The sequence below is a fragment of the Agrilus planipennis genome, unplaced genomic scaffold (assembly GCF_000699045.2).
Source record: "Agrilus planipennis isolate EAB-ADULT unplaced genomic scaffold, Apla_2.0 scaffold187, whole genome shotgun sequence".
NCBI classification, from domain to species: domain Eukaryota; kingdom Metazoa; phylum Arthropoda; class Insecta; order Coleoptera; family Buprestidae; genus Agrilus; species Agrilus planipennis.
Genome location: NW_020442446.1, coordinates 411,491 through 434,154, shown reverse-complemented (window position 1 = coordinate 434,154; position 22,664 = coordinate 411,491). Strand labels below are relative to the sequence as shown.

Below are 22,664 nucleotides of genomic sequence, written 5' to 3'. Positions count from 1 at the left end.
ACATTAGACATAGCTCACATAAAAAAATATTACTTTATCATGTTTAATTTATTAAAATATTTTATTAACTTAATTAGAATACTTTAATTTAATTAGAATAATTTAATTATTTAAAATTGGAACTTTTCTGGATTAATTGTATTGTTTTGCTTGTAAACTAGGCCACACTAAAAATTATTTCTAATGAATTCATTGCTTTTTAACAAATTTTAAAACACGCCAATAATCTGTTAATAATTTCTGCGATAAAGATACCGCAGGGCAATGTAAAATCATACAGTTATCGCACACTTGCCTCATATTCACCTGACTACCGCTATTGAATCATAAGCGCCTGTGTGTGAAAGAGAGATGATATGCCACTCTGCAGCAGTAGAGCTATTCGCACACCTGCCCTCACTTTAACATAGCGAGCGCGTTTCACTATCTGTGGTCTATATCAATGGATATCACTATGTATACTCTATGCTGCGAGAAATCATAGATTGTTGTAATCTTCTTAATGTCACTTTTGTCAAAAACGGCATATTTGGTGGTCACGTCCAATTTTATAAAAAATGTTCAAAGAATTTAATATTAGTGCGAACGTATAGGTGTATAATGATTTAAAACAAAACAGTTCATACATAAAAAGAAATCGCTGACGACAGTAATTATTGTTTAACTTATTGCATATGTTAAAGTATGGTGTTTGTATTTTGCAGTACTTTTGTAAATAATCATTTACAGTTCACCAAATGTCGTCATTAATTTTCCTAATTAATAATATTCGCAGTACAATGTGGTGGGCGTCAATTATTTTGAAAGTGAATTAATAGACATCATGGCTTCTTCTATTGCAACAGATACTGCGTCTTTATGCAGCGAAGCAAGTACTCTTATAGATGGAAGTGTTATATCTACTGTTCCTGATCGACATGGTTTTCTTGGCGGCCAACAGTATTCTCCAGAACCAAAGCAGGGGCCTCCTCCCGAAACAGTGCTTCGAAGGGAACACAAATGGCTAAAGATGATTTCTAAATGGAATTTTTACATGGAAAGAAACTACAGGAAAGTTAGAGAAAGATGTCGAAAAGGTAGTCATGAAGTTTAGTTTTCCTTACAGTTCAGATAAAAGTTATGATCACTGTTTATTTGAAAAAAATAGCATAACGTGACAAAACCCTGTTTAAATTGCAGAGTAAATTATTTTTAATTTATTTTTTAATTAAAGTGTATTACTGATATTTGGCATTAACCTTTCAAGGTGCAATTCTTAATGTTTTATTAGGAATTAATAAATATTTACAGTAAGCTTCTATAATTATGTAAATGCATATAGTTTTTGGTGAAATACTGTTATGGGAACAGCGTGACTATTGGCCAGGCATGGGCCATGGGTATGGGAAATGATAAAAACTGTCAATTTATAGTACACGGGTTTTATGAACAATATTTTTACTTGATTCACTAACCAGCTGGGAAATGCGGTGTCCATTAAAATACTCCGTTCCCTAAACAGTGTTTGCAATGGTGGCAACTGATACTTTCTCATTTAAAAATGTCTGTCACTAACGGTAATAAAAACTTCGTGTAATCTTTTCCTATCATAACCTAATCTAACTGAATAATTTTTTTATTTGAATGCTTAGCATCAAGGTTACAATAGGAAAACAACACAAACGAAGGGAATAGTTCGTGTCCGTGTACTTCTTTTTTTTTACAGGAATGTGAACCCACATGACCATGTCCTGTAACCATTGTCTGGCGAATAGTCACGCCGAATTATTTGCTAATGATTTAAGGATCGCGAATCAAAAAAATCAAATGATTCCGATTACTTTATAATATTCCGTTTATTTAGTTCCGATAGCGTTTCGTAGATAACAGGACCCGTATTCATAACTGGTGGGAATGAAACACCCAAAAGTTTTTTAGTTTTTTCAGTTCGGCCTCGTCAAGTACATGAAATACTTCAGTAGCAGAAAATACCAACTACATGGCGATACACTGCCTGTACTTGGTAGTTTCTTTTCATGTTTTAATTGAATTATTTTACTGTGAAAAATATAATCCGCCTATTTTTTTAATAGGAATACCAATGTCTGTTCGTCCTAAAGCTTGGCTTTATTTGTGTGGTGGTAAATTATTATTAGACAAATATCCTGATCAATATCAGGTTTGTCTGAGGGATGATGCTGATCCAAAGGCTCTCGAAGACATTAGGAAAGATTTACACCGACAATTTCCATATCATGAAATGTTTATATCTGAAGATAAGCCAGGGTAATAATCATATTCATTAAATTAATTTTTAATATAATTAACTCCTGTTTTTGGAAGTATAAAAGGAAAATTTTCAGACAACAAGAGTTGTTTAATGTTTTAAAAGCCTATGCGGTCTTCAATCCAACAGTTGGTTACTGTCAAGCACAAGCTCCAGTTGCTGCATTTCTTCTAATGCACATGCCAGCTATACAAGCTTTCTGGTGTCTTGTTTCAATCTCAGACCGTTATTTAAAAGATTATTATTCACCAGGTATGGAAACTGTTCGAAGGGATGGGATGATCCTTCAAGGTTTGCTTAAAAAAACCTGTCCACTAGCTTATCGTCATCTAAAAAAAATTGAGGCTGAACCTATGTTTTATTGTACAGAATGGTTTTTATGCGCATTTACTCGTACATTACCTTGGGATTCTTTGTTGCGTATTTGGGATATATTTTTGTGTGAAGGTGTCAAAATACTTTTTAAAACCGCTCTTGTTATACTTGAGGGCTGCTTAGGAAACGCAAAAAATCGAAAGAGATGTTCAGGTCTTTGTGAAACATTAGATTTACTGCGAAATCCTCCCGAATATGTTCTATCAGAAGAATACTTAGTCCATGGGTTAAGCAAACTTGGATTAACCGAGAAAGATTTTGAGCTGGAACACCAGAAACAAACGGCTAAGAGACGAAGTTTAGTGGCAGTTAGTAATGGCAGTTCTCCTAGGTAATAATAGTGTATGGTAAAAGTTTGTTTCGTTATAAATTCAGGTAAATTTCAGTTGTCAGATGAAAATGTTGAATTTGTATTTTGTTGTTGATGGTTAAAGAATTAACATTTTATTTATATGTGCATAAAAATTATGAATTGTTTTTTTGAATCTTCAAAAAATAATTATCTTTGTTATTTAATTTATTCATTTTATTTAAAAATAAAAGTTTAACATTTTATGACAATTTAATATATCACAGAAGGGTGTCAAGTTAGATAATGTAAATAGTGTTTATGTTTTGCATAATAGGATTTATTATGTTTAGGTATTTTGTTAACCCAAGCAGAAAAAAATCAATATAAATTGAGATCTCGAATATATTACTACCAAATTTGCTCAATTTTTGGTAGAAAACAGTATTAAATTTCAAGTAACACTTAATAATGAATTTAGACTATAATTTCAAAATAAAATGTGATAGCAGAATGGTAAATTATCGTCATATTCCATTACACATACTTCCTTTTAATTAAATTAGGATATATTTTTCTATATTTGTACGTTTCATAAAAACTGCTTGTAATTTACTTTAATAGAATACAATAAAGCCTTTTCAGTTAACTTAAGTTTATTAAAAATGTAATTTTATTTTACTAGTCAGTTGTTTTGCAATATTGGAATAGTAATATGCTTCATATTTATCTATAAGTATAATTTTGCTTATAATTATTAATGTTTGTATATGTACATATATGTACTAACGCCAATAAAGTTTCATTATAAATTATTTATTTGATTTGATACAATTCAATTAATTCATAATAAATATTTGCAAGTGCAGTAAATGTCTTATTTTTCTAAGTACCTACTTAATGCGCTACGTAGCAATTGAAAAATTTCTCATTAACGATAAGCTAAAATTTTAAGAATACGGTACTGAAAAAAACCGCTTCATAAAATAATGGTTAATAATTACGTGACCAACTTTTCTTTATTTGCTGAATAGTACAATTTTATTAATTGTTAATAGCTTGTTGATTTGCTATTTTGAAAAGCCCTACAATTAATTCACGCTAAAACCCCTGTGGGTTAATAAAATATTGGTATACAATTACCGAAACAAAACTATAATTGAATAGAAAATTTTGTTTTTTATTCTCAAACAGCTCACATTTATTGTTTCAATTTTATGAAAGGAATTATTTATACATAGGCATTTTAATAAGTGCGTTTCTCTTAAAAATATTGGTTTTATGACGTGTGAATTATCTGTAGGTTTACAATCATGATTAAAAAATAAAAATTAAAATTATTTAAAACAATAACGTAAGGGGATTTAAATAAATACATACAGTACATTTTCAGTCTATTTATAATTCGCTCATAAAAAAACTTGTAATTCTGGTGATGCTATTCCAGAAAATTAAATTCTTAACATCAGTACTAATAATTTTCAAGTGTTTGTATTATTAATATTAGTTGTTTAAAAGTATTGGAAACGACAAACAACTTGTAACATATAACCGTATTCACCTGCTTTCCGTTGTTTTTTTAATTGAAGTTAATAATGGGATGGACTACATTCAATTTCAGCATACATAACTGAATATGCAAAAAAACTAAATCATAATTGACTTAAAAGATACCATAAACCATATGTACTTTCAAATTAAATCTTATTTCTATTACTCCTTTTTTGAATATGCAAATGAGTATAACAAAACGACTTTCATATACAATGTAATTTTATTTTAACATAAAAAAAATAAATAATTATACCTAAGTCTACCTAAACAAAATTTGTACTTTATAGGAATTTTTTATAAAGCTTCAAAATTAGTATAGAACTCCAAGAATTAATACATCAGTGTTTAAACTTCAAGGATATAGCTGATATATCAGTTGAATGTTTTAAGAAAACAGTGGTAAATTATGAAAATGGTAACCTTGTTTTCCTTTTGCCGCTAAATATATGTATACCACATGGTAAGCTCCTGGTACAAAACATATAAAACCAGCAAGGAGAAAAACTGTCCCTTGAAGTCCAGCTCTAGGTTCAGCAAATGCTAAAATTCCTGTTGCCAGAAGACCTACTCCTATCAGCAACAATGTTACAGCAGCTAATACCATTCTCCAATTCTCCTGCACTTTCGGATGTTTGTAACATGGATAATGCACAAAATCTTGACTGGTACTATCACAATAGTCTTGTATTAAAGAATCACTATCACGGGAACCTTCATTTTCCAATTTATAGCCTCTTAAAGTAAAGAAATGTCTATGAAGGATACAAGGAAAAAAAAAAAAGTTGTCTTACCCTGCATTTTCAATATTTAAATGAATGCAATCAATAATTTCTTCAGTTTTTCTATTACTAGTGTGGTTTTTATTGAAGTCTGCAGTTCCACACACTTTTATTGCCTCATCAGTTTCCTCTTCAAATGCATCATCGATCGAAAATCTTTTTGAAAACGATTTAGTACCATTGATAAAAAGATGTTTATTGGACATGATGTGTTCACTTTGAATTCTTCAATTCATTGTGATTATGATTTCCGTTGGCGATTAAACGGGTATTACAAATTTAGCCAAAAATTTGTAACAACAAATATAATACGTTTATTTCTTTAGGCATTTAGATAATGCAATACTGAAGATTCAACGGTTAAACTTGGTATAAGAAAACTTTACATTCACATATTAATCAATTAAGTACCTATTTAGCGAACAATCAAATATTGACGGTTTTGGAAACTCCTTATTTTTCACTTTCTCACAACTACAAAAACGTATTACATGGATAAATAAATATACTACCATTTATATTTATATATTTTTATTAATACTTGACAGTTGACAAATTGACATTGTGCTTCGCTTTCACCAACGTTGCCAAGTTGTTGGATTCGAAATGACTCTCAAATAAAAGGAAATATACGGTAACAAGACTCACCAAATTTCTCATACAATAATAGTTAAATTACTCTACACATTCCCTATCTAGCTATTGGAGTAAATACCGACAAAAACGCGGAGTGGGGCACACTTATCGTCAAGCCAATAATTGTCTTTTTCCAGAATTTAGCGACACAAACCGATAGATGGCGCCAGTAAATACCGACAAAAACGCGAAGAGGGGCACACTGATCGTGCAGCCAATAATTGTCTTTTTCCAGAATTTAGCGACACAAACGGATAGATGGCGCCAGTTGTACCGTTTTAAGATTTTTTGTAAAATGGGCATAAAAAAACGTCATACGCTTGTTAATAATATCATAATTTTTATTTGGAATGTTGTAATTAGGGTTGTCTACCTTTAAAAGAATTTCTTATTAAATTTTGCAATGATAATAAAAATAAAGCTGTTGGAGTTTTTCAATTATCGCGCCTATTTTGGTTATTTCATTTTATTATGTTGGCACCGCCTTGTATTTCACCATAGTGATTTTTAAACAAATCGTTTTTGTTTAGTTCTTTTGTAACGTTCGTCCAGGTCGGTTCATAATTAATAAAGTTTCTTTTCAAATTAATTCTGTGTTTCCACTGTGTCTTTTAACCTCTCCAATAAAAGCAGTTGGAGTTGGTAATTTTTTTCCATGCCTTTGATTGAAAGACAGATGGGAAAATACCACATGTAAACGTTAAAAAGTCGTGTTCGTCAANTATGTAAAAATTTCACCTACGTACAAAAAATCAATTTTTGACGATTTTCTAAAAAAACTGATAACATTGTTGCACAAACCGCATTTAGTTTGTCACTCTCGGACGAAATGCATTTTCGTTGGCTACACGAAGCAACTTGTCTGACTTGGTAGTCATGCTTAAACAAAGATCAAGGATAGAAGGCTGAAGAAAATATAACTGGATTTTGAACATTTATTTGACGTTTGTCTGAGATAATTGACTCTAACCATATGAGCTCAGGATCATCGACCCAATTTGTTCCCGAAAGTTCTATTAATAATTTTGAAAGACTGAAGCTTTTTTGGTTTCACTGGATTTTCGAGGGCCACGTTAGGTAACCTGTCTCACGTTTTAACCGTGACGAAGGGCCGAATCGACAGACGTACGTGCTCCATTGAAGTGGAGGGGAACACTGGAATGAGCGCGCTTATGGGAAACTGTTGAAAAAGTTGATCCCAAGTATTAGACAAGGTCAGACGCTGTGGGGTGGTTATCTATCTGCGTCGTACTAACGTAAATAGAGGTGTTATTTAGACTGTTGTTAATTTTTTTACTTTTTTAAAGTAATTAGTTGAAATGGTTAAATATTGTTGTACATATTGGTGCACAAATGAATGGAGATCCAATGAAAACATAAAATTCCATAAATAAGTATTAATTAGAGATTAAAACAATGAAATATAATTTAACCTGCATTATGGGTACATGTGTACGCGAAAATTTTAATGAAAAATAAGGATAATTACCTTGTTAATTATTAGTATATTAGTTCTACACATATATTTATTTTAAATTTCCACTGAAAAAGTACGCCAAAAAATGAGTATAACAAAACGACTTTCATATACAATGTAATTTTATTTTAACATAAAAAAAATAAATAATTATACCTAAGTCTACCTAAACAAAATTTGTACTATCTTGAAGCGTGAACATGTTTCTGTTGTGAAAAAATTAAGTTTTTTTCTTACGTATGATATATCATACGATGGGCAATAACAGTGATGTATGTTTCAGACTTTATAATCCTGCAAATCAGAGAGACGCAGANAATACTTTAAATTCATTAGAATAATTTAGTTAATTAAAATTAGAACTTTTTCGGATTAATTGTATTGTTTTGTTTGTACTAGGTCACAATAAAAATTATTTCTAATGAATTTATTGCTTTTTAACAAATTTTAAAATACGCCAATAATTTGTTAATAATATCGGCCATAAAAATACCGCACGGAAATGTAAAATCATACACGGGTATTGCACACCTGCCTCATTTTCACCTGACTACCGCTATTGACTCATAAGCGCCTGTGTGTGAAAGAGAGCAGCAGCGGAGCTATTCGCACACTTGCGCTCACAAATTTAACATAGCCTACGCTTTCTAGTATCTGTAGTCTAGTTCAATGACGTGCTCTAATTTAATTATATCTATTGTCGTGTTTCCGTTTTGACGGACGGGCTCGTTCATTCATCGACGTCTACTAATGGACGTGCCTTAGCGGTCAGAATTGTGGTACAACAAATGAAAAAGATGGAACGAAGTTTCGGACAATATCCATCTTTCTCGCGATAGTGCGTAAGCGTGTCATGAAAAAGATAGTACTAGTCTGAAACCTTACACCATCTCCCTCACTTTTCGAGCCAAGAAATTATTACAACGACATACGGCTTATGCACGTCCATTAATATATGTCTATGCGTTCATTAATATATGTCTATGGTTTTCTGTATAGATGCCCTTTACCCTTTGTAGATCTATTATCTATGATAGGTGCTCTATGGTCAGCGGGAATAATGGTAGATTCATGGTGGTCTGTAGTAGCGTTATTTATTAATAACTAAGTATGCTATAAAATTGTTTAGTGTTTTTATGTCAATGCAAATTATAGTCATATAAATACAATGAAATATTCCTGTGATAATTTAGCACGATCTCTTTTGATACTTGTGTTTTAAGTAGGTATGTTTTAATGTTATAGTTTGTAAGCCCTTCAAGCAATTTTATATATGTATATACTACGCGGCTAAGTATAAAAACTTTTTGGAGCAATGGAGTTTTGGATAATAGAACAACAGCTGGAAATCGAGTATTTATTTATATTATAACATATTTGTGATTCGACCAGGCAGTAGTGATAGATTTCAACGTTTTATATCAAGCTGCTGCAGTAATTTGCATGATTTAATTATAAGGAAATGAGTATAAAACATCAACAAAAGATTCATACCAGACTGGCTTTGAAATGGACAAAAACACGTTAAAAATAAATCTACAAGAGGATTGATGGCAGTGGGTTTTAATTTGTAAGTATCTTCCATAGGTAATAACTTTAATAAAAAGCTCTCTATTAACGCCAACTTGTTAAAATTAAGACATTCTATAGAAGACAAGTTGCAGCTTTCTGGTACCGTAAGTACATAATACCTTTTTTTTTTTTTGAAGTGCTCAGTTTTTGTTAGATAAAAAACGATTCATACCAACATAAATTTTTAATTCACTTGAAATCAATAAATTGTTCTTGAATAGTGTATGCGTGCCCCCCTTCATTCGAGATTTTAACTATAGTGATGGCAGCTTATCTTCGTTATCTGAGTGGTCAGTAACCATGTGAGGAATTGCAATAACAAAGTATTGTCAAAGAAAATTTAAATCAAATAGTGGAAGGGGCACAGGGTTTGTGGTGTATTTAATTTGTAGTAGTTTATGATGTCTGCATTTCTAGAAAAGGAAGTTTTGTGAAAACAGTTAATTTGTGAAAGTCCCTGCGGAATAAAACTAATCTTATTCCGTTGTGGGATATTTAGAATTTATTTTTAATTTTGTTGTTCCTTTACCAAGGGAATAAAATTAAAAAAACAATTTAAACCAAATCGTATGTGTTGAACTCATCTGTGGTGTGCATATTGTTTCTTGCAATTTATGATGTCTAGATTTCTCTAAACCTAACTATGTAAAAGCCAAGATAAAACTAATCTTATTTTGGCGAATAAGCTAAAATGAAACTAGTCTCATTTTAACTTGTGGTGTACATGTACTTATGTGTCTATGTGAGAGTCAGCTTTTTATCACAATAGGGTAAAAGCACGAAATGATAGAGGATTATTTTGTTGTTCACTTAACCCTATAGGAGCAGTGCAACATTTGCGTCTTGGAGCTAAATCTCACATTATCTTGAAATACTTCGTCCCTTCGACAGTGCTGCTATTAGACTGCCTGCATTCTATATAGAGGCTTCTTAGCCTACATATGGATCATCTAGTATAGAATGCTTACCTAGAATGCAGGTGAATACATGTCCTACTCCTTTTTTACAAATCAAATTGCATATTCATCTACGGCAGTGTAATCTTTTATTTTGTGATCCATCTTTTCATTAATCACATGTATTGCATCCTTTTTACCATATATAAATGAGGAACAGACAAATAAAGAAAATATGCCATATATTTATGGAATATTTATCAAAAAACTAATATTCAGAAAAAATGCAACAAAAAATATGTAAAAATTTCACCTACGTACAAAAAATCAATTTTTGACGATTTTCTAAAAAAACTGATAACATTGTTGCACAAACCGCATTTAGTTTGTCACTCTCGGACGAAATGCATTTTCGTTGGCTACACGAAGCAACTTGTCTGACTTGGTAGTCATGCTTAAACAAAGATCAAGGATAGAAGGCTGAAGAAAATATAACTGGATTTTGAACATTTATTTGACGTTTGTCTGAGATAATTGACTCTAACCATATGAGCTCAGGATCATCGACCCAATTTGTTCCCAAAAGTTCTATTAATAATTTTGAAAGACTGAAGCTTTTTTGGTTTCACTGGATTTTCGAGGGCCACGTTAGGTAACTGTACAGTTTTAAGTTTCTTTCCACGTTTTAATAACGTTTGAAATTGTTCTGTCGGTTCATCAAAACTATAAAACAACTCAGTCTTATCCTTTGTTTATCTCGAAAATCATCCAGTTCGACCCAAGCTTTGGAACTTTCCTTTTTTAGTCATGGTATTTTGTAGGGGATTTTATAGAACTATAAGAGCGCGTTACTTTTTCAATTTGTCCAAAAACACGATCTGCTGGCAAATACGAATGTCCTCGTATTGGGAATATTACAACCAAAGATTTAACAGCTTTTGGAACGTCTCGGCACAGATATAACATAAGCATGTACATCATGTGTGCATTTTTACTTTGGCCAGCACAACCATCTGCGAATAAACGTACAGTAGGATCCCGATTATCCGGATCAATTAAAACCAGGGGTATTCCGTATAATCGAAAATCCGGATAACCGATTTCAAAGCAAATCAAATAATATTTAAGTTTTAATAATTTTTTATTATGTAATGGGTTTTACTTAGATAATACGAAATATAAAAAACGAGCTATAACGGTAGATAATGAATTACATAATACCTAGGTAATTTAAAATTCTTGCTCAAGCGCGCAGGTGAATTTCATTATGGAATCAGAATTCTTTTTAATGTCTGATATCGTAGAAGTTCCGACACCATATATTTGTGCTAACTTACTGCCAGATTCACCATTTTTTATACTCTCAATTATCTTCATTTTGTCTTTAAGAGACAACACTACTCTTTTTCGCTTAGACATTTTAAATTTCCAACACAAAACGTAAACAAAAATAAAAGACAACCTTTCAGTTGAACGCTATCAAAGAAAATGAAACAATAACAAACACTATCCCGCAAACAAATGAGAGCGGGAGTACACCGTCGGAGGCGGGAATAAACTTGTCGTAACATGTCTCGTTGCGCCGTCAAAACATTTTTAAATTAATAATTAGAGCCGAGACGAATGAGTCCGGATAATCGGATGTTCGGATAATCGATGTTCGGATAATCGGCATTGTACTGTAGTATATATTTTTTTACTCTACACAGTTTGGACACATATTTATGTTGTGCATCCTACATATGGCTCTTTTACATTTCGTGCAGAAGTTAGTCGTCATTTTTCTAGCTTTAGACGGACACAAGGCACACGTTTTTCTTGAATTTCATTCTTGCATAATTGACGATTCAGGAATAGTTTCAATACCTAAGATACCCTTTATGAGTTCTTTGATATCTCGCCGCAATGTTGGAGTATTTATTCTTTCTCTCAGATGAGGTTCCATAAGAGCATTAGCCATTTCCAAAACAAAGTCGTGCCTGGATTTACTTATTTTTTTATTTCTGCAATTGTTGGTAACATAAANCGGTTATTTCTTTAAAATCGTCGTGCGGTTTAATTGAAGAATCAGATAGAGTTAATTTTAATAATTTATTCCATGCCCTTTAAGGGTATTTTAACATTTTTGAAACAGCGCGAATTTTTTGATTTACCAATAAGTAGCAGTGGCAATCGATGTGTTCCTTTAGCGTTTGCGCAAACCATAACTGTAACTCTGTCCTTACTCACTTTGTGCCCCGGTGCTGCATTTTCACGTCGCGATGCTAATGATCTGCTTGGTAGAGCTTTCCAATTAAGACCTGTTTCGTCCGCATTGTATACAAAATCTAAATCGTATTGTTTTTCATCTAGAAATTCTTTTAACTCGTCTACAAAAGAGTCGGCTGATGCAACGTTAGCAGACAGTTTTTCTCCTTGAATCTCCAGTTCTCGAATTCCATGTCTGGATTTGAATCTTGCTAACCATTCACAGCTCGCCTTGAAAGAAGGTTTTTGACATTTTGAAGTTTATTTATATTTTTTAAAAAACGTTTGTCGCCCCCAAGGTTCTCTCTTAAAGGTACAGAATCAGTCTTAATTAAATAAGTCATTTTGAAAGTCTTGTTATTTCGTCTTATATAGGACAAAACTCGGGTTCCATTTCCGTCGGACTATTTCGGATTTGGGAACGATATCTTCTTTATCTACCACTGTTGTCATCGGTATGATTTCTGTATTCAGGTTTGGGACAGATGCGGCATAAGATGACAGATCGTTCGTGCAATAATTCCTGTAGGAAGGTACCCGGCTGATCTCCGTCCTAGGCCTATTTGTGTTGTTTATATTTATACATCGGTTGGGACATCCTCATGAAAAAGGATTGATGTTGAACGGTAACTTTGATACGTACAGCAGGTAATGATGAGGATAATGCTCATTATCCCAATCGCAGGTCAGAACCATCTTATTATTATTATTATTATTGAAAATATGGGTTTTAGTTTTTCTCTAAGGATGTTCTCTCTTAGAGATTTTAATCGGTGTTTGTTTAGAATTAAGTCTTCTTGATTAAGGTTATGCATTTTAATTGGCTTTATAGTGATTCTGCTTCGTTCTCTTCCTCCATACAACAATCGTGTGGAATCCATTGTTGAGTTGGTTTAACTGGCGAGCTTTCTCTGTGGTTCGATTTTAAAACCATTACACAACCTGAACAGAGAGTTTTCAAGCGGAGGATTTCAGATCTCATAAATGTAATCTGCTGAATCGGATCTTGTTGACATTTATAAGTAAATGTTTTGGAAAGTAACAGCAACCATTGTTGGAGCGGTTGGAGGTGATCATCTTCGAGAGGGGCCACTAGGATGTTGTTTTTGTCGGACCATTTCTTCTTTACAATTAGATCCGTCTCGCACGTGGACTGTTTTGTCTAATGAGCGGTATTTTAACATTAAACTTACCGATATTTCATATATACCTAAGTCTACCATGAGCGGTCGAACGACCGCTTCAAGAAAACATATGTATGTTCATACACAAAGAGATTTTAACCAATTGAATAATAAGAAAAATATTTTTCTGTTGCTACAATAAGAACCCGCTCCGCTTTTCTTTTAAAAAATTTTATTTATCTTTATTCATTTTCAGCACATTCTTTACAAATTACCGCATTTTGTATTGCATATTTTCCGCATACGTTTTTTTACATTTTATACAAATTTTGTTAGTCTTATTGACTACAATATCTTATTTGACAAGATTTCCGTCCAGAAGAATCTGTAGTTGTGTTTATTATTGTCTTTGATGAATGTTCTTTGCTAGTTGCTTCCCCTCTGGTATTCGGTCCCAAGCTCTTCTGCCAATTGAAATAAAATTTTTTGTCTCGATATTTCTTCACCCGTCGTTTCTTTATATAAAATCCAAGCATTTATCCCGGCTAAATCTAAGATATTGGAAAATACCTGTAAAGACAATCTTTGACATTTAGATTTTACATTATTTTTTTCTGGCCATTTGATAAGTTACATCTACACCGAATTTTTGCTATTGTAAAATCTAATTGTCTCAGGTATGCGGGTGCCACTTTTTTTCGATTTCAACGGATGAATGCATTGAACTAAGTATCAATACTTTTTTATTGGGTTTAGCTTTATAAATTGAAAGAATAAAATCATTCGATTTATATAATATTGAAATGTTCGTGGGTTTAAAAAAAATTAACTTCTAAGACTAATAACGACAAAAACGATTTACACTAATTATTAAACAACTTAAAAACGCTATTAAATTATTGCTACACTTAGTTGATGAATTACTCTATTTATTTACACTACTGTTGATATATCACTATTCACTGGGCTATTTATTTCACTGTTATCACTGTCAATTTATTTCTCGATTCACTTCTGCAACTGTCAATTTATTTCTTTTTTCTCGGAGATGGTCTCTTCCTTTAAATACTCTTTTGTTTACTTTCGGTAACCTTCTGGAAACATCCGGACAGTTTCTTTTTTTCTTTGAACTGTTCAACTGTTTTTCCAGAACGCAGGTACGACACGCATATTTATAAATACGGCGCACATGAAGAAAGGCGCCCGCGCCTAGGCGGCGAATCGATAAGCCGTTCACGCACAAGTGTGCCCGATCGCACACAAACACACTCGTGCTCGCTACACTGCCCCCTCCTTAAGGATGTTTCGTTCCGAAACATTTTCACTTTCCGTTTCGCAGGATCATGACGGAATCTGCAGATCTCGCCTTCACGACATTCGCTCCGGGAGTAGAAGTAACAGTCCACAGTCTCTCATGATTGGTCCGATTCGGGTTATTACTGCAAACCAAAATGTCCATTTCAGTACGGCGGTACAGGACTTCGATCATGTTCCGTACAATCTTCCAATCTAGGTTGTCCAGTTCACAACCAAGCTTCGGAATCGACAGCTTCTGTAGGTTATTCTCCAGAAGATGTCCGCGGAGTTCCATTACTGCGTTGATTTATCAGAACATCTTCCTTTAGTTACTAGGTAATAGATATTGCGTCGTCCTTAGGGCAGGCATAACAGTCTTCTTCCCTCGTGTACTTTGCCTTCAAGATGTTCTAAACCGCCACATCTGCGTTTGAACTCGGACGCGATACCACGGCTCATTCTGACATCCTTTGAAACGCAATGGGCCAGAGAATATTCCTTAGATATAGCAAACAGGCCTCGTCGGATTTCTTGCGTCACACCAAATCTCCTGTTAACATGGGGGCCTTCCTTCACGAACTCTTCGAATGTGGGCTCAGAAGGAATAGTTCTTAACAATCTGGCCCGCGCCTCCTCTTCCTTTGCACCGGCGAATGGAGCCAAGTGATTAAAATTTACTACCTTCGGCTTCCCATTTGGAGTTTTCTTAATTCGGTAGATCACGTCGTTAATCCTCTTCACTATATCATGGGGTCCTTCCCAGTTCTGTTGGAACTGAGGTGATAGTCCACGACGGCGACGAGGATTATACAACCAAACAAGATCTCCAGTTTGGTAACCACCTGCTGTAGCCTTGACATGGTAGTTTTCTTTAATTCTATCACTAGCTAGCTGCGTATGCAGACGAACCGACTCGTGGATATAGGTAAGCTTTCTTCGGAGGTTGGTAACAGCCAAGTTATCACCTGGTTTACAGCCGAATTTGAGGCCACAAGGTCACATCGATTGCGATTCGTTCGAAGGGGGGCCACCGACATTGTATTAACGCATTGGCGCCTTTGGCCTTTTTTGTGGTCCATTACTCGCGGCACAAGTGGCACACTTAAACCAATTCTTGACATCTTCCTTACAGTTCACCCAATAAAATCACTCTCGAACTTTCCTAAGCGTCTTATTCACTCCAGAATGCCACCAGATGATCCATCATGAAGATACTGCAACACCTCTTTCGGTTAAACGTGTCAAAGGTTTGGAGATATTGGCGAATCCGTAAACATAGCGACGATAATACGTGCACAATCCCAAGAAGCTTCTTATGTCGTAAATATTTTCAGGCACTGGCCATTCCTTTACGGCCTTTATCTTCTCTGGATCCACGGCAACGCCCTTCGCTGATACAACATGTCCCAAGTAAGAAACTTCTTTCGCAGAAAAGGTGGCACTTTTTCGGACTTTCAAATTGGCCTCACGTAACTGCTGGAATACCGCTTGCAAATTTTGCAGGTGTTCATTAAAGGTTCTTCCAATCACTATAATGTCAACCAAGCATACCAAGCAGGTCTTTCCAATTTGATCACTCAAGATTTTCTCCATCAACCTTTCGAACGTCGCCAGGGCATTGCATAACCCGAAAGGCATAACTGTAAACTGCCATAGGCCCGTGCCGATCGAGAATGCGGTATTTTCCTTGTCGGTAGCATCTAGAGCAACTTGCCAGTATCCGCTCTTCAAATCGATTGTGGAAAACAGTTTCGAACCAGAAAGCATATCCAAGGTGCCATAAATCCGTGGTAGTGGATAACTGTCTTACTTGGTTACGTTGTTGAGCTGTCGGTAATCAACATAAAAATGGGTTACCCCATCCTTCTTCTTTACCAATACTATCGGTGATGTCCATGGATTTGATGATTACTCAATTATGCCGGTCTCCTGCATTTCGTGGATCATTCGCTCTGCTTCTTCCATCCTCGCCAGGGGCAATCGAATAGGCTGCGCATTACCGGTATTGATCTTGTGTTTTACGATATTGGTCCTTCCCCTGCCATTCTTGTCAGTCCCAAAGACGTCGGCATTCTGACAAAGTAGATGTTGCACTTTGCATTTCTGCTTACTGGTTAGATTCCTACAATTTCTGTTAATCACTCCACTTATTTCAACAGGTACTGTTTCAGAATTTACCTGCTGTTGACGTCGAGTACTTGGGGAAGGAGTACTTTTCCTACACTGCCTCCTCGTATGACCTAGTTAGCCGCAATTCCAACACCTTAGCTTTCGAGTTTCTTTATCGAACTTGGAGATGATTCGGCAGACGGTTTCTTCTAAATATTCTGACGAATCCGTTTCTTTACACAGTAGTCGAACCCTTCCCTGTTTGCTATAGGCCCGTTTAACAGTTTCGTACTCCAATGCACGAGCCAATGCATAAGCTAGCGTCTTAGGTCGGTCAAGGCGTATTCGTTGTTTAGTATCACTGTCCCGAAGTCCAACAGTAAATGCCTCCACTGCCCACCTTTCCATCAATTCTTCTGGAGGATTAGGATAGGCCAGTCGAGACAGTCTCGCAGTATCGGCCTCGAATTCTTGTAGGGATTCCGTTGCTTTCTGCTGACGGGTTTTCAGTTGGATGTGATACACCTCTGTTAAATGAGCCTCGCTGTAGCGCAACTCTAACCGTTTTACCAGCCACCTCGAATTGCTTGTGGTATGTGGTCCATGAGGACTGCTTCAAACGTTGGTGGTTTTACTCGTGTTCTTGACTCTATACCGCTTCCTTGGCTGATTTGGCTGGCTTCGTTGAGTGTACTAGATGCGCTAACATCCCTTTCGATTGGTTTTGTCTTTCCATTAAAAATCAATTCATCCAGCACTTTTATCTTTTCTTTTGTTTCTTGAATATTCTTATTAAAGTTTTCTTCCCATTTATTCTCCAAACTTCTACTGTTTTCTTCCAATTTATTTTTCAAGCTTTTACTATTTTCTTCCAATTTTTCTTCCAATTTATTTTCCAAACTTTTACTGTTTTCTTCTAATTTGCTTTCCGAACTTTTCGTCATTTACGACAATTCGTCTTCGAAAAGGAACGTTTCAGGATCATGGCCATCCTTTTTCAACGTCTCCGCGAGCCGCCAATGAAGTTCCGCTTTGTTACCGCTTGTCGCTTCATCCTATTCTTCCAATTCTCTTCTTAACTCGGCTACTTTTAATTCGTACAACTTCTTTGTCATTGTAATGTCTTTCACTCCACCTCACACCTGACACCAGTTGTAATGTTCGTGCGTTTAACAAAATTAATTTCTAAGACTGATAAGGATAAAAACTATTTATTTGATATAATTGTTTATTAAAGAACTTAAAAACACTATTAAGTTATTACTAAACTTAGGTGATGAATTACTCTATTTATTTACACTACTGTTGATATATCGCTGTTCACTGGGCTATTTATATCACTGCTATCACTGTTAATTTATTTCTCGATTCACTTCTGCAACGGTTAATTTATTTCTTTTCCTCGGAGGTCGTCTCTTCCTTTGAATACTCTTTTGTTTACTTTCGGGAACCTTCTGGAAACATCCGGATAGTTTCTTTTTTCCATTGAACTGTTTAACTGCTTTCTCAGAACACAGGTACGACACATACATTTACAAATACGGCGCACATGAAGAAAGGCGCCCTCGGTTAGTCGGCGAATCGATAAGCCGTTTACGCACATGTGTGTTCGATCGCGCACAAACACACTCGTGCTCGCTACAATATTGTTGAGAAGCGTGACATACTATCCTTTTCCTCCTCCTAGCGGATTGTCCCAACAAGCGTAGTTTTTTTTGCTAGAAGTTTATTCCCTAATGACTCGCGTGTAAAAAAATTGTCATACTGTTATATTTCTTCCATGGCCCGTTTATGGTTCTGCTAATTTCAAAGTCACAAACTCCCCAAGTGGGACCGATGATTCTCTTCTTTCATCTTTTCCCAAATATGGAAAGCCGTTTACTATATATTTACTACATACTTACATTGGAAGCCAACCAGAATTTTATGCCAAACTTGTCTGGTTTGTTGGGCATGTATTGAGTAAATCTGTAACGTGCTGTCCTAGGAAACAATTGTTCATCTGTAGCAAGATATGCCCCTGGTTTATAACAGTTTTGACTGTTTTCGATAAATTTGTACCAAACTTCAGAGATCNCGGATCAATTAAAACCAGGGGTATTCCGTATAATCGAAAATCCGGATAACCGATTTCAAAGCAAATCAAATAATATTTAAGTTTTAATAATTTTTTATTATGTAATGGGTTTTACTTAGATAATACGATATATAAAAAACGAGCTATAACGATAGATAATGAATTACATAATACCTTTGTAATTTAAAATTTTGGTTGGAAATAAGTTGTTATAGATTTTTGACGTAATGAATCACATCTTTTTCTCGCAGCCAAGTCCCTGATGCGCTTCAGTAGTAACAACTGTATGGGATCCGATTCGTCCTGTCTTTCAAACTACTTAAAAGAAACATCTAGAGCTTCAAAAGCTTCTGCGTGGGATGGTACTTGACATACATCCCCAGTTTCAGTCTCTTCTTCATCTTCTCTCTCGTTATTGTTTAAATCCTCAATGATTTCTTCATCAGTTAATATTTGGAATTCAGGGTCTTCACTATCGCAGTTCAGCCACTCCATAATATTTTATTCATCGCACCCTTCACCAATGCTAAGAATTTTCATTGCTTCGGTTATTTCTTTAAAATCGTGCGGTTTAATTGAAGAATCAGATAGAGTTAATTTTAATAATTTATTCCATGCCCTTTTTAATGTTTGCAATTCCACAGAATTTCACGCTTCTACCAGCATATAACAACAATCTTTTAAATTAATTTCTTTAAAAAACTTTAACATTTCTATTTCACTGTCGTCTGCTGATAAAAGACGACGCAGTTGCTGCTTTCTGTATAAACGTTTTAAAGTTTCAATGACACTGGTCCATAGGTTGCAATATCGATGTTACGTTAGGGAGCAAAAACTTAACCGTGAACTTCCCATTTTCTCGATTTAGTGTTTCAGCGGAAGGGTGCGTAGGCGCATTATCTAATAACAACAATACATCGCCCTCTTTTCCCACGTCCTTTTGAAATTCCTTCACCTCAGGAATAAACGTATACCAAGTAAGAAAAATATCTGTGTTTATCCACGCTTTTTTTTGGTTAGCGTAAGTTACGGGTATTTTAACATTTTTGAAACAGCGCGGATTTTTTGATTTACCAATAAGTAGCAGTGGCAATCGATGTGTCCCTTTAGCGTTTGTGCAAACCATAACTGTAACTCTGTCCTTACTCACTTTGTGTCCCGGTGCTGCATTTTCACGTCGCGATGCTAATGATCTGCTTGGTAGAGTTTTCCAATTAAGACCTGTTTCGTCCGCATTGTATACAAAATCTAAATCGTATTTTTTTTCATCTAGAAATTCTTTTAACTCGTCTACAAAAGAGTCGGCTGATGCAACGTTAGCAGACAGTTTTTCTCCTTGAATCTCCAGTTCTCGAATTCCATGTCTGGATTTGAATCTTGCTAACCATTCACAGCTCGCCTTGAAAGAAGGTTTTTGACATTTTGAAGTTTATTTATATTTTTTAAAAAACGTTTGTCGCCCCCAAGGTTCTCTCTTAAAGGTACAGAATCAGTCTTAATTAAATAAGTCATTTTGAAAGTCTTGTTATTTCGTCTTATATAGGACAAAACTCGGGTTCCATTTCCGTCGGACTATTTCGGATTTGGGAACGATATCTTCTTTATCTACCACTGTTGTCATCGGTATGATTTCTGTATTCAGGTTTGGGACAGATGCGGCATAAGATGACAGATCGTTCGTGCAATAATTCCTGTAGGAAGGTACCCGGCTGATCTCCGTCCTAGGCCTATTTGTGTTGTTTATATTTATACATCGGTTGGGACATCCTCATGAAAAAGGATTGATGTTGAACGGTAACTTTGATACGTACAGCAGGTAATGATGAGGATAATGCTCATTATCCCAATCGCAGGTCAGAACCATCTTATTATTATTATTATTATTGAAAATATGGGTTTTAGTTTTTCTCTAAGGATGTTCTCTCTTAGAGATTTTAATCGGTGTTTGTTTAGAATTAAGTCTTCTTGATTAAGGTTATGCATTTTAATTGGCTTTATAGTGATTCTGCTTCGTTCTCTTCCTCCATACAACAATCGTGTGGAATCCATTGTTGAGTTGGTTTAACTGGCGAGCTTTCTCTGTGGTTCGATTTTAAAACCATTACACAACCTGAACAGAGAGTTTTCAAGCGGAGGATTTCAGATCTCATAAATGTAATCTGCTGAATCGGATCTTGTTGACATTTATAAGTAAATGTTTTGGAAAGTAACAGCAACCATTGTTGGAGCGGTTGGAGGTGATCATCTTCGAGAGGGGCCACTAGGATGTTGTTTTTGTCGGACCATTTCTTCTTTACAATTAGATCCGTCTCGCACGTGGACTGTTTTGTCTAATGAGCGGTATTTTAACATTAAACTTACCGATATTTCATATATACCTAAGTCTACCTAAACAAAATTTGTACTTTATAGGAATTTTTTATAAAGCTTCAAAATTAGTATAGAACTCCAAGAATTAATACATCAGTGTTTAAACTTCAAGGATATAGCTGATATATCAGTTGAATGTTTTAAGAAAACAGTGGTAAATTATGAAAATGGTAACCTTGTTTTCCTTTTGCCGCTAAATATATGTATACCACATGGTAAGCTCCTGGTACAAAACATATAAAACCAGCAAGGAGAAAAACTGTCCCTTGAAGTCCAGCTCTAGGTTCAGCAAATGCTAAAATTCCTGTTGCCAGAAGACCTACTCCTATCAGCAACAATGTTACAGCAGCTAATACCATTCTCCAATTCTCCTGCACTTTCGGATGTTTGTAACATGGATAATGCACAAAATCTTGACTGGTACTATCACAATAGTCTTGTATTAAAGAATCACTATCACGGGAACCTTCATTTTCCAATTTATAGCCTCTTAAAGTAAAGAAATGTCTATGAAGGATACAAGGAAAAAAAAAAAAGTTGTCTTACCCTGCATTTTCAATATTTAAATGAATGCAATCAATAATTTCTTCAGTTTTTCTATTACTAGTGTGGTTTTTATTGAAGTCTGCAGTTCCACACACTTTTATTGCCTCATCAGTTTCCTCTTCAAATGCATCATCGATCGAAAATCTTTTTGAAAACGATTTAGTACCATTGATAAAAAGATGTTTATTGGACATGATGTGTTCACTTTGAATTCTTCAATTCATTGTGATTATGATTTCCGTTGGCGATTAAACGGGTATTACAAATTTAGCCAAAAATTTGTAACAACAAATATAATACGTTTATTTCTTTAGGCATTTAGATAATGCAATACTGAAGATTCAACGGTTAAACTTGGTATAAGAAAACTTTACATTCACATATTAATCAATTAAGTACCTATTTAGCGAACAATCAAATATTGACGGTTTTGGAAACTCCTATGTTGTTTTGAGGTACCGTGTACGGGATCGTTTTGATTGTTTGCTGTGTTTGGTGTTTGGACAACATTATCTACATAAAGTACAATAGGTAAAAATTAATATCGCATATTTTTTGATAAAACTGTCTATCACATTGATCTATAAATTTTTAGATACCGATTTCTTAGCCGAAGATGAGTAAACGGTAAGTTTATTTTCATTTATAGAATGTTCGAAGTAATGTATGCATAAATGATGAGGTTTATTTTAGATATCACATATAAAGCAGTATGTAGAACGTTATCTTGAAGCGTGAACATGTTTCTGTTGTGAAAAAATTAAGTTTTTTTCTTACGTATGATATATCATACGATGGGCAATAACAGTGATGTATGTTTCAGACTTTATAATCCTGCAAATCAGAGAGACGCAGAAGAGTTATTAGCTGTTTTAAATGACTTGGATTCAGATGATGAGTATTACGAAGACTTCGATAATGCTGACCAGTTAGATTTTGTGCTACTTCCTCCCGTGGATGGTGAGGACAGCGATCAAGATGATGGGCCTAGTGATGATGAACTTCCGCCGCTTATTACTGATTTAGGAAGAGGATTGTTAGCGCAACCTAT

The 22,664-nt window shown here is 34.7% G+C and overlaps 4 protein-coding genes across 6 annotated transcripts in view; 2 read left to right on the top strand and 2 right to left on the bottom strand.

The window, feature by feature from the left end:
- The first annotated feature begins 493 nt into the window (after positions 1-493).
- Positions 494-3,123, top strand: LOC108736838 (TBC1 domain family member 10B). Its single transcript, XM_018469425.2, has 4 exons — positions 494-649; positions 730-1,076; positions 2,073-2,265; positions 2,343-3,123. The coding sequence occupies exons 2-4, from the start codon at positions 824-826 to the stop codon at positions 2,974-2,976; spliced, it is 1,080 nt and encodes a 359-aa protein (XP_018324927.1). The 5' UTR covers positions 494-649; positions 730-823; the 3' UTR covers positions 2,977-3,123.
- Positions 3,123-5,775, bottom strand: LOC108736839 (transmembrane protein 134). 2 transcript variants are annotated; one of them, XM_018469427.2, is made up of 3 exons: positions 5,675-5,775; positions 5,276-5,608; positions 3,123-5,218 (listed from the first exon to the last, which is right to left on the bottom strand). In XM_018469427.2, the coding sequence occupies exons 2-3, from the start codon at positions 5,467-5,469 to the stop codon at positions 4,870-4,872; spliced, it is 543 nt and encodes a 180-aa protein (XP_018324929.1). In that variant the 5' UTR covers positions 5,470-5,608; positions 5,675-5,775; the 3' UTR covers positions 3,123-4,869. The 2 variants fall into 2 exon arrangements, with proteins under 2 accessions (XP_018324929.1, XP_018324928.1); XM_018469426.2 differs by having other exon boundaries at positions 5,276-5,770.
- Positions 5,776-7,465: 1,690 nt separating this feature from the next.
- On the bottom strand, positions 7,466-22,049 carry LOC112906403 (transmembrane protein 134-like). 2 transcript variants are annotated; one of them, XM_025980464.1, is made up of 4 exons: positions 22,013-22,036; positions 21,614-21,946; positions 21,086-21,556; positions 7,466-7,542 (listed from the first exon to the last, which is right to left on the bottom strand). In XM_025980464.1, the coding sequence occupies exons 2-3, from the start codon at positions 21,805-21,807 to the stop codon at positions 21,208-21,210; spliced, it is 543 nt and encodes a 180-aa protein (XP_025836249.1). In that variant the 5' UTR covers positions 21,808-21,946; positions 22,013-22,036; the 3' UTR covers positions 7,466-7,542; positions 21,086-21,207. The 2 variants fall into 2 exon arrangements, with proteins under 2 accessions (XP_025836249.1, XP_025836248.1); XM_025980463.1 differs by having other exon boundaries at positions 21,614-22,049.
- An 8-nt stretch (positions 22,050-22,057) lies between these two features.
- Positions 22,058-22,664, top strand: part of LOC112906400 — a 12,048-nt gene continuing 11,441 nt past the window's right edge. Inside the window, exons 1-3 of the mRNA XM_025980458.1 lie at positions 22,058-22,144; positions 22,209-22,240; positions 22,437-22,655. Coding sequence (XP_025836243.1) covers positions 22,230-22,240; positions 22,437-22,655 — 230 coding nt within the window. The 5' untranslated portion in view covers positions 22,058-22,144; positions 22,209-22,229. The remainder of the gene's footprint in view (positions 22,145-22,208; positions 22,241-22,436; positions 22,656-22,664) is intronic.